Genomic DNA, 12168 nt, shown 5'->3' with positions numbered 1-12168 from the left:
TCACCAAGGTGTTCCATGACCGTATAGAAGAGCAAGGCTAAAGTTTGAGTTCTATTTTTAGGTCATGGAAATCAGAGATGACTTGCAATATCCTTATCAAGTACCACAGGGTGTATTTTATTCCTTATTATGTGCAGTCACATCATCACTTTTCCCACAAACTACTTAAATCCTTGACATGTATTTCTATCATAAACATGTTTTCAAATATGAAAAATAAAAATAGAATCTCTAGTGCAAAATTAAACACACCAAAAAGCTGTTAGATATCTTTTGCTAAAATATATTAAAATCAGTTTAATACAAGTCACTTTAAAAAAAAGAAAAAAAAACAGTAAAAACATGCAGAACCAGTCTAACTTTTCTATAATTACCTAAAGAGTTAAAAATAAATAGTTTGCTATAAATATCTATGTTCTGCTTGTCACTTGACAGCAAGAAAAAGAGTGCAGAAGAAAGAACAGCTGTGTTACCTTGTCATTCTTTAAACATCTACTTTAATTATGCTCTGTTACCTGACCTGTCTTTCCCCTCAGCTGCTGTCTCTGGCAGCAGTCATTGTGACCTCAGAACTCAATTATAATAAGTTATTATAGTGGTGTTTTGACGTAATTTATTTATAAAAAGTGACTGGGTGCATCACAAGCGACCTATTATAGATAAATCAGAGACTGTTTTTTTTAAACAGGGATTGCTGAATCACATGTGTTTGACTGGGTCCTGTGTTTGACTTGGCTCTCTCCTGTTTTCTGAATTTCGTTTTTGTTGGCATTAGGACTTTTGCACTTTACCACTGCTAACTAGTGCTAAAGTGCTTGTGCTCTCTCCCTAAAACATGGTACATTTGGCTTACACCTAATTAGCATATTTAATTTACTTATAAGACCCTAGCATATGGTACTATATGTAGCCAGGCCAGGGACCATTAAATTAAATGATCCTAGTGGGCCTGCAGCACTCATTGTGCCACCCCTTAATTAGCCCTTTAAAGCATATCCAGGCCCACCACGGCAGCCTGTAGTGTAGTTTTAAACTGCTATTTCAACCTGATAAAATAATTTTTTTGCCAGGCCTAAACCTTCCATTTTTAAACATTTAAGTCACCCTTAGTGTAAGTCCTAAACAGCCCTTAGGGCGGGGTGCATTATATTTAAAAAGAAGGACATACATTTTTACATTCTACATATCCGGGTAGTGAAAAACTCCTAAATTCATTTTTCACTACTGTTAAGCCTTTATCTCCATTTGGATAACATTACGTTGACTTATTACATTTAATACTTGCTAACTTTTGATGGAGAAGAAGTAGAACTATCATGTGTGATCTCAATTTTAAGTCACAGTTCAGAAAATACCACATTTAGAACTTCTAACATTTTTGTCCTAAGCATTTCGTGCCTTTAGCCTGAGTCCTGGGTCACAAGACTTTGAAAAGCTTGGCAGTTCGTCTTTGTGCATTCCTCCCAGACAATGAGACAAAGGGGAATTAGGTGTTAGCAGGATGGGCCATCCGACCAGGATGGTTGGGGCCGAGCTGTTCCCGGCCCCACTTACATTTCAAAGGGCTGCCCCAAGCACAGCCACAAAGGAACTGACACAAATCATTTGTCATCCTAGGGTACTTGGACCCTTGGCAGGGGAAGATGGGAACTTTCCAGAATCAGATGTGGGGGTAGCCAGGATGTCACCTCTTCGTCAAAGGCTGGAGCCAGATATAAATATTGGGTCTCCTGAACCACCTCTCCAGTAACCTCCAGGACCTGTGTAAAGGAGAACTGGAGCTACTCCTTGAACCCAGGATCACCAGAGTGACCCCAAGGCCTTACAGGCTGGCATCCTGTGTGAGCTACAGGGACATAACAAGCTCCAGAGACCATGAACCCTGCACTTGGCCTCTGGCGGGAGTGAGTCCTAACCCCCCAAGTCATGCCCCCCAGGTCCTAATACCTTAAGAGCGGTGTTACGAATTACTGCTCTAGCCTAACCATAAAACTTGGGACTTGCAATAAAGTCTGCTAAAAGGTGGCTGAAGAACCAAGAGAAGACCTGGATCTACCTGCCAGCCGATCCCCCTAAGATTCATCACCGGCCAGCTTGACTTCACAATAGTTCCCACTAAGTTGTTCTCCACAGCAGCAATTCTTGTTCATCAGGACCTCTCACCAAATGTATCCACCCTCATGGAGCCCTCGTCCCCCATATGCTGCAGATTTGCACTGCTGGTGATTTTTGACTTCCAAAAAGTGAGAAAGACTGAAGTTAGAAATCTTCACCGCAACTCAGTTCAGCGGCTGCATGGTGACAATGACTCCTCCCCAGACACCGCTGGCTGCCTTGCCCCACAGAACTTTACATTCTTTGGACCTTTCCTTAAAAACTTGTCTCAGTCTAAAGGTAAGCTGAAACTTGGACCAAACCGCCTTGTGTAGCTAAGCCACACTCCATCACGGTCAGCCTTAACCTTTGACTTTGCCCGAGTCTAGTGCGACCAGATACCTAGGTTTGGAGCTTAGATCTTTTAGGCAATATTTCATATTTAAAATCCTTAGAGATTTATAACTCTGGTTCTGATTGGGTTTAAATCATTTTTGTGCCATTTTATTCATTAAAATCTATTCTGTTTTTCAAAATTAGCTTGGGATTTTTCTTGTGATGTGTTTTCACTATATGGAGTGATGGATAAATACTTTACATAAGTTAGGTCTGACTGCTTTTGTGCCAAGCTACCAGAAGGATAAGCACAGGTTGATTTAACGACTTTTCTGGTTCACCCTGACAAGGATTGTAGTTGTTGCTTGAGAAGGGTCTTCAACCCCCAATCGAAAACCCAGTTTCCTACACCATGTATTATAAATCAATACCATTTCTGTAGCATTTTACTGATCACTCTTACAGAGAGCCTGTAGATGAGTGTAATCCAACTCAGTATTCTTTTTTCACTACAGGATAGTGGAAACATCTATGCCACAAATAGGAGCAGGCATAGTGTCATTCATATTTCAGTTTAGTCACACGTGTGCAATTGTCAAAAGCCATTCTCATTCAACTTATGAGCTGTACAACATGTAACCTCTTGAAAGCTTCTTGCTTCACAATGAAAATGCAAAGACTGTTCTACTTAACCGTAACTACTTTATAATAACGTTATGACAGCATTTGTGAATGATTAATATTCATGCCTAATGTCTTGTATTCTCCATTTCAATATCTCTGGGGATAACATAGAATACATTAAAGTGTTGAATGAGCTCTACATCAAATCAGGTGCCTAAAATATTATTATATGGGCATACATAGTAGCAATACCCGAACCAGCCTGATGTGATGGTATTTTGTCAATACCCACTATATAATTTGTATCAAATTATTCTATTCTTTGCCCCACTTATCAAGGGGAATCAACAAAACCTGCCATCAAAAACCTCAAGGCATTTGTGGTTGAATATCATCTTACCAATGGAATCTCAAATTCATTCCTTTTTCACTTCAGGGAATGATTCCCATTGGTGAGTTTTGCAGCAAGGAACTAGGAAGGCATATAAACAATTCTCTAGTTGAGCATGCAAGCTGCTGAAGGTCAGATTTGACATCAGAAATGATTTATGCAGAACACTTTGCACCTCACTGTCCATCAGGTTAAAATTCTCTCAGACACAATTATATGCTTGCACCGTTTGACAGTAAATATGTGATGCTTTATAGATGGGATCAACGAAAAAGCTTTGTATGGAAATTCTAGTGAAATTTCCTACATTTCTTCTCTGCTGTTAGTGAAAGGAACCTGCCTAAGCAAATATAGCTCTACCTGCCCCAAAGGTTCAATGCAGTCTCACATTAGGCAGTTTCCAATCTACACTGGAAAGCATATCATCTAAGACTTATTTACCTTGTTATTTTCATCATTCACCTTGAGTACCTAGGCAGAGTGATCTTAGATGTTCCTCCAACTTAGAAAGGAGCACAGTGCCTTCTGTAATGACAAATCAAATGACAAACATCACATAAGCACTCTGATGCCCATTGGATCTAGTCTGTGCCATACAGTTGCAAATAATTGCAGAAATGAATGCCTCATTAACATTGAAATGGCGCAGTGCCATGCGGCAAGCAATTTTGCTCTGTCATGTTGCGTAATTTCTACAACGCATGGATGCACCATATTTACAAGAAAAAGGCACATCTCTGTGTTCTCCCCTGTGCCGTCACTAAAATTAGCTGCATAGCACCAATGCAGGCATCTTGCACTATAGTGCAAAGGTGCCTGCGTTGCAGGGAATGATTGTTTATGTGCAGGAAGGTGTCCCTTGCTGCACATGAACAATCAATAGTGGTGATTTGTTACTTCAATGCAGCACACATAGAAAAAGCAAAAACGGGGAGAAATAAAATTATTTCTCCTCATTGTGCCACTCTAACACCACCCCTTGGGTGGAGTTAGTTTTTGGAGCTGTCTCAAGTGTACAATTTCTCAGAAATCTGGGGCAGTGTCAAAAAGCAATGGGTGTTGCATGGAAATGCCCACAGTAACACCCATTGCTTGCCCCTCTGCTGAAGAAAATTGCATTGGGTGGGCCATATTTACAAGGCAGCGTTAAGCCACGCAGTGTGGCTTAGTGCCACCTTGTAAATTTGGATAAGGGCACAGTGCCACCAGACCATCGCTGAAAGTGTCACTCATTTACAAGCCCCTGAATTTTACCCAGAGGCATGATCAGTGGTTATGAGGCATTGGCTCAAGCTTTCCCGTACAACACTATCACCTTGACTGTGTCAGCTTCAGGTTTTGCACCAATGGGGTGTGTGGAGCAAATTACACTGTTAAGTGCAAAATGATGCCGATTAGCTAATTCCTCACAGTGGATTAAGCGAAGTCCAGCTGTGTCAGAAATGGATGAAGTAGTCTATGTTTTTGGTGTTTGGTAACAAAACTGTTTGTCCAAATAATAGGAGATCCCTTTCTGGCCCACAGGTTTTAATACAAATTTTAAACTGTACCTTGTTACTTCAGATATTTACTTCACATTACCCTTTGTGGATCTGTTAATTTGAATCCACTTTTTCAACCACAAGGAAATTTGGCTTGCACTGGGCACTCTATTGCACACTCTGATGGTAAACAGATGCATTAAAAGCCAAAACTTGGAGGTAAACTATTTTTTCTGGTGCTGACAATGAGAATTTTGGTTGCACAGGAAAAGAACTTCATAAATTGTCTAAAACAAGACTTTATTTTGTAAACATTAAAGACAGAGTCAAATTTAGGGGCATATTTATGAAAAGTGCCACTGCACCTAGTGCAGCGCCACTTTTCTTGCGCCCTTTAATGCCCCCCTACCGCCACCATGTGCCCGCACCATGGTGGTAGTTAGGGAACTAGCATCAGAATTTTTGACGCTAGTTTGTCGCTTTGCAGGATGAGCGTCAAACATTTTGATGCTAATCCTGCAAAGCACGCAGAGGCCCTTTGAAACCAGTGGGAGCCTCCTTTTCAAGCCTGTTCTGAACAGGCATTAAAAATCCCGGAAAAAATCACCCAAAGAAATCTGTTAGATATCTTTGTGCCATTTTTATGCCCCCCCCCCCTTAATGGGGGAATGCCCACTTTGCATATATTATGCCTGGCAGAGGCATAATGTAGGCCAAAGGGTTACACAGTGGTTCAATGCATGCATTACGCCACTTTGTAAATATGGCACAGCATTTTTAGAAAAATAACACTAATGTGGCTTTAGAATGGCGCTAGGCCCTCTTAAATCTGGGCCTATGTATTAATCTGTAGTATGTTTTCCCTTCTTGCCTTCTTCCCTCTCCATCTTCTCCCTTCTATGTTAACAGCAGGAGTTTTAAACTCTAACTTCTAACTGAAGACTTTGCATACACTTGCATGGATAGCTATATACCCACCTATATGATTTATCTTATTTAGATCTGATAAAAATGCATCTCTACCAACCAAAACACATGTGGTGGAGGTGAATGGGATGTTATTTCCCTTAGAGAGGAAGTCATCGTGCATCATTCAGCATAAATATTGAAAAATAACGGAATAGGAATAGTTTCCGTCTTTACTGAGTGGTGTTCATGCTAAATGAGCCCCTGCTCTTGTGGCAGTGAGACAACACAAGTCCTCTCTTTTAGTTTGACAGACTGGTTTCTCCACCACAAACATGATGTCACTTCATCACGTTGGTGGTGGAGTATGATATAATATAGGATATAATGCACTTGTAAATAGGCGGGTGGGGGATTGGTCACGTTTACAACGGAGTAACCTTCCACCGAACTCTAAATCTAGCCTTTATTCACTTGTATTGATAAGACCTTAAAGCACACCTAAAATCAAATGCAATACAAAAAGTAAAAATTGCTCTCGTTGCAGCTGAAGTAAGCGTGATTATATTTGCCAATGAAAGTTATGTTTGTTTTTTTGGAGAAATGCAAATTATGCAGTTGATGCCTTGGGAATTAAAAAAATCCAGCGCCATTTTGAATTGCTTGAAAGCTTTCAGTGGAACAAAATGGCAGCTACTATGTTCTGGTTATAAATGCTTCTTCAGTTCGCACGTTTTAAAGTTATGCAAGTAACACCAGCTAATATTTTTCAGAGAATAAGCTGCCAACTGATATATGTCTTAGATTTTATAGATTCATCGTATTTCAGCTGATATGACTGACTGCATACTGTATTGTTTGTTCTCCAGCGTGCCAGTGCAACCTAAATGGCTCCTTCTCCGAGACATGTGACTCCAACACAGGCCAGTGCAGGTGCAAGCCCAATGTGGTAGGGCGCAAGTGTGATGAGTGCATGGTAAGTAACCACGGATGAAACTATTTTCTTATGTCCTTGTGTATTTTTTCTACGGCCTATAGGTGTATGTTAGTACTCAGTGTTTAAAATGAAGAAACTTGAGCTCCTCCCACCTACTGTCATAGTACCTGTTTCCCAATGACAGGTGCAGTACTTTGGGGTTTCTAATGTTTCAGTCCTGGTGAGACTTGTCAGTATTCGCTTCTAAAATAGTTTCAAATAGTTGTCACCTTTCAATAAACATCTTGGCTATATTCCATTCAACTCTTTGGGACTAACATTCTTTTAATGCACATCTAAACCTTGGGTCATTTTTATTCAAGAATGTCACACAGTGCAGCAAGTCGCTTTGCTGTGCTGCACTGCATGACAGGCAAAGGTCAGAAATGCACCACATTTAAGGTAATACGGAGCATTCCTGCCTTATACCCTGCCCAGCCTAGTGCCAATATAGGTACCTTGTACGATGGTGCAAGGGTGCTTACGTTGCATGCAGGATTATTTTTGTGCAGGAAGGGATACATTCCTGCACAAAAACAATCATGGGAGGCATTTACCCCTCCTATTTGCACACCTTCCGTGGAACGCTTTCCTAGGGCAGAGTAAGGCAAATCAACAATTTGTGCTGTGTTGACTTACTCCAGATTTATGGAGACACACAGGGCCACCCACACAGAGGGGCATATTTATACTCTGTTTGCACCGAATTAGTGTCATTTTTTTTACTCTAATTCGGTGCAAAACTAACTCCATATTTATACGTTGGTGCTAGACCCCTCTAGGACCAAATGTATGGAGTTGAAGTTATTTTTTGAAAGTGGAGACCTATTTTGCCTTAATGAGATGCAAGGTAAGCATTCCCGTGCAAAAAATGACTCTATGGCCTTAACGCCATATTTAGGGGCATATTTATACTCTGCAGCATATTTATACTCTGTTTGCACCGAATTAGCGTCATTTTTTTTTACTCTAATTTGGTGCAAATCTATCTCCATATTTATACTTTGGTGCTAGACCCATCTAGCACCAAGGCCCTGATTTAACCTTTTTTTGCACTGCATTAACGTCATTTTATGACGCAAAAGTGGCGCAAACTTACAAAATATTGGCCCTTATTTATACTTTTTGCTGCAAAACTGCACTAACTCAGTTTTGCACCAAAAAGTTTAGCACCGGCTTGCACCATTTCTGTGCACCCGCCGGGCACCATATTTATGGAATGGTGCAAGCCGGTGCAAAGGGTAGGCTAGAGTTTTAAAAAATGACTTTAGTCGGGTGGGGCTGGCAGTATAGAAGAAGAGGGTTTAGCACCAAAAAATGGCTTTAGGCAGGTTAGAGTAAAAAAAAATGACTCTAACCAGATTAGCGTCATTTTATGGTGCTAAACCTACCATGCCACATGACTCCTGCCTTAGAAAAGGCAGGAGTCATGCCCACCACCCCAATGGCCAGCACAGAGGACAGGGGTCCCCTGTGCATGGCCATTGCACCCTGTGCCATGTATTGGGGCCCATTTCAGGGCCCCCTATGGCACTTTCAAAAATAAAATGCACTTAACTGTACTTACCTGGGATGGGGTCCCCCATCCTCGCAGTCCCTCTAGTGTGGGAGGGGGTGCCCCTAGGGCCAAGGGAGGGCACCTCTGGGCTTATTCCATGGTGTTCCACCATGGAAATAAGGCCACAGGTCCCCTAACGCCTGCCCTGACCCAGGTCTTAAAAAATGGGGCAAAGCAAGCTTTGCCCCATTTTTTGACCTCTCCTCCCTACCTTGCACCATTTTTACATGGGAGTATAAATATGGTGTTAAGGCCATAGAGTAATTTTTTTGCACTGGAATGCCTACCTTGCATCTCATTAAGGCAAGGTAGGTTTCCACTTCCAAAAAATGACTTTAACTCCATAAATTTGGCGCTAGACGGGTCTAGCACCAAAGTATAAATATTGAGTTAGTTTTGCACTGAATTAAAGTTAAAAAAAACTGACGCTAATTCAGTGCAAACAGAGTATAAATATGACCCTTAGCGTCAAAAAAATGATGCTAATCTGGTCAGAATCATTTATTTTGACTCAAAACTGCCTAACGTCATTTTTTTTTAAGCTAGCCTACCCTTTGCACCGGCTTGCACCATTCCATAAATATGGTGCCCAGCTGGTGCTAAAAAATGGTGCAAGCTGGTGCAAAACTTTTTTGGGCAAAACTGCCTTAGTGCAGTTTTGCACCAAAAAGTAGAAATAAGGCCCAAAGTGACCTTGCGTGGCTTCATAAATCACATGTAAGGTTTGCAAATCGGTTCATAAATATGCCTCTTAATGTGGTTATACTGAAAATATATACAACACAACAAAATCCAATACACTTGTTTTAAAAAACAAGTCACTAAAGATTATCATGAAGATCAAAATATTGAATCAATAAATAATTTGTTTGAATTTCTATTGCATTATTGGTTTTAGCTTTCAGTGTGATTGTAAAATATTTAGTAGGTCCTAAGCGTGCTCTATGTATCTTTCACTCAAACGCAAGTGAAAAGGAGGAACAGGTGTACCGCAAAAAATAGTGAGTTATGCTGGCGCCACAAATCATGAGACTCAATATTTTCGACCCACCGTGAGAAGATTTTTAAGTAATAGCCCTAATACATTTGTAACAAGTATGTTTGTAACATAGATCCTTAAACGTGGGTCAGTCTTTTTTCCCCTGTATCCCTCTTAACAAGGTGGGATGTCATCTATGACCAGTACAGGCCACTGGACCCTTTAATTGAAGAGGAGGGTGAACTTAGAACTTTAGTTGTGGTATAGGAAGTTGTCCTATAAAGTAAGGATGATGACTAAAGAAAGTGGGTGAGTCACCAAGGGCGCACTGTATTGTAAAATTGACGTCATAGTATAGATTTACATCTTCCAATGACATTCATTCCAAGAAAACACACAGGTCTACATTTAACGCGAAAACAAAAGAAAATCTGAGTGCTTGTGCAGGAATGTGCTTTCCTGGCCATTGGTATAGGGCCACAGCTCCCAGTCCATCAGAAAAAGGTATCTGTGTATCTGCCACTGGTAAGTTATACTTATGCCTATACACCAACGTCATCAATCCTTAGCAAGGTTAAAAATTAAAGGGGATCTCATAACCCTTAGAAGTTAGTGGTGCCTCCGGGGAACGTCTAAAGAGGCAGACTTTTATTGGCTTATAAGGGTGAACTGTGTCATCTCCATGCCCAGCTCTTGGGAAGTTTCTACCTGAACTGGGAAAACATTTGAGCATTCTTTCTGCCACACTGAGGTTACCAGTGAAAAATAGAGACAGATGCTGGCATCTTTGCTATTCTTGTGCTATATGGAACAAGAACTAAACTCTGTTCACAAGAGACATGTATTCTTCAGATAGTCTTCTTATGGCATTACTTTCTCCAGTCTTCATACATCTTCCTGATCAACGGTCTGCATAAGCACCTAACAGCCATAATATGGCACTCAATACCTCTGTGCAGAACCCCAAAGTTTACAGGGCCCTGCAGTCCCGCAATCCACTGAAGAGCCAGCCAATCAACAAGAAAAATCATCAAATAACTGGGTAGGGCATTACATTTTTACTCTCCATCGGTTGAAAGAAACACATTTTTGACCATGCACTCTCTTCTAACAAAGCCATTACTATGATATAGTCATCAGCTTTGGCAATGGATTCAACATACATATTAATTATTGTACTGACAGAGCACTCTTACACCATTTGTCTGGCTTCTGTGCACTAACAGGTGCTGATTTTTATCCAACTCACTGGTACTTGATTTATCGACCTCTGAGGGACCAAAGGCTTCATAGTTCCATTGGCATTCTAACCTGTGATGTTCAGCCTACACACTGATTTCCATAACAGTTACATTAGACCACTGAACTATTTTACATCTGTTGGCTCGTCAGACCTTAATAAGTGAACTTGCAAGGGGATGCAACTAGGTCGATGAACCTTTTGACTTGCATTTAAGATGTTCCCACTATATATCCAGTACATGAAGGTCAATAATCAATAACCAATCAATAACCTTTACAATCAATGATAATCAATAGCATTAGTAATCAATGGGAGTCAGTAATTATCACACACCAGGACCTTTCAATCATGAATAACCACACCTTTAGGTAAAAGTTAGAATATTTGTTTTCCCTATATTAACAATGACAATGTCACATAAAATAATCTCAATATCAGATGATAAACATAAAAGAACAACACTGGCTGTCCAAAGCGGTGAAAGAAGTGTAATCTAATCAAAGCTTGAGCCACTACACATTCTAAAGTTACAGTGCAAATTAATAGCAAGAACAATTGTGCAAACAATATTATATATATTTAGATTCAGCAAAGGAAAGACATCAAAGACATCATCAAGACATAACTCCATATAGCGGACTTCATTAGTGAGAATCCTAACTAACATCAGATTAGCATCAGCATGTTGGGATTCATGCAAAACGATTTAGTCAACACAAATTTGGAAAAAACATCTAACTATGGCTCTGTCAAAATAGTGCGATTGGTTCCTAGAAACAAAAAGCAACTAGACATAACAAACAATCTCATAGTCAGTGTACCTATCCTCAGTTTGGATCAGCAAGCTGTGACAGTCTTTATCATCAGGACCTCAGTTCGGTCCGCAGGGCATCAGGATTCAGCATCAAAGTTGAGAAAACGCAAAGTCTTTAAGCAGATCGAAAGAATAGTGGCAAACCCCCAAGAATAATGGGGAGAATGGCACATCTCCTCTTGGTGCAGTCCAGCTAAGTTAGATTCCCTAAAACTACTTCCCAAGTCCCTATTGGTCAAGGGATCACATGTTCACACTTTGTCCAATAAAACTAAAACTTCAAATCTATATTTCTACTAGTACACGGTTCACATGTCGATGATTGGTTACTCATGTCCTGTTCTCATCATCTGGCTCATTAGGTAACAATATTGTTGCAGCTTATTCTCCAGTCAGTATGGTCATTGTTCTCTCATGACAAAGTCAGTCTTACATACATTACATTTACAATGTTACATTTAGCAAGAACAGCATCTTCCAGCAAGCAGTTCTCATGAGAAATAGACTTTTAGCTACGAGTACATTAGGACAGCACAGTGGAAAATCACAATTTAATTCTCTAAGCAGACATTTTATTAAACGCCTAAGAAATACAGCTTGGCACAAGGTCGTGCAACTAGGCGAAGACCTCTGATAAGTTAAGGCCTACAATTAATAAAGCTAACACATAATGCATAACCCTGAAAAATGACATATTGCTACATTAATCAAACATAAGCTAAACATTTCATATTAATAAGCCATTAATAAGTACACTTTGTGAACA

General features: G+C 40.3%; 1 protein-coding gene across 7 annotated transcripts in view; it reads left to right on the top strand.

Annotated features, from left to right (window-relative positions):
• LAMA2 (laminin subunit alpha 2) overlaps window positions 1-12168 on the top strand; it is a 3379260-nt gene that overhangs the window by 1931805 nt on the left and 1435287 nt on the right. For all 7 annotated transcript variants that reach the window (XM_069234829.1, XM_069234828.1, XM_069234823.1 and 4 more), the window contains one exon: window positions 6702-6808. In XM_069234829.1, the coding sequence (XP_069090930.1) occupies window positions 6702-6808 (107 nt within the window). The remainder of the gene's footprint in view (window positions 1-6701; window positions 6809-12168) is intronic.

This window comes from Pleurodeles waltl, chromosome 5 (assembly GCF_031143425.1).
Source record: "Pleurodeles waltl isolate 20211129_DDA chromosome 5, aPleWal1.hap1.20221129, whole genome shotgun sequence".
Lineage (NCBI taxonomy): Eukaryota > Metazoa > Chordata > Amphibia > Caudata > Salamandridae > Pleurodeles > Pleurodeles waltl.
Note: the sequence above shows the minus strand (reverse complement) of the source record. Positions and strands in the feature narration are given on the sequence as shown.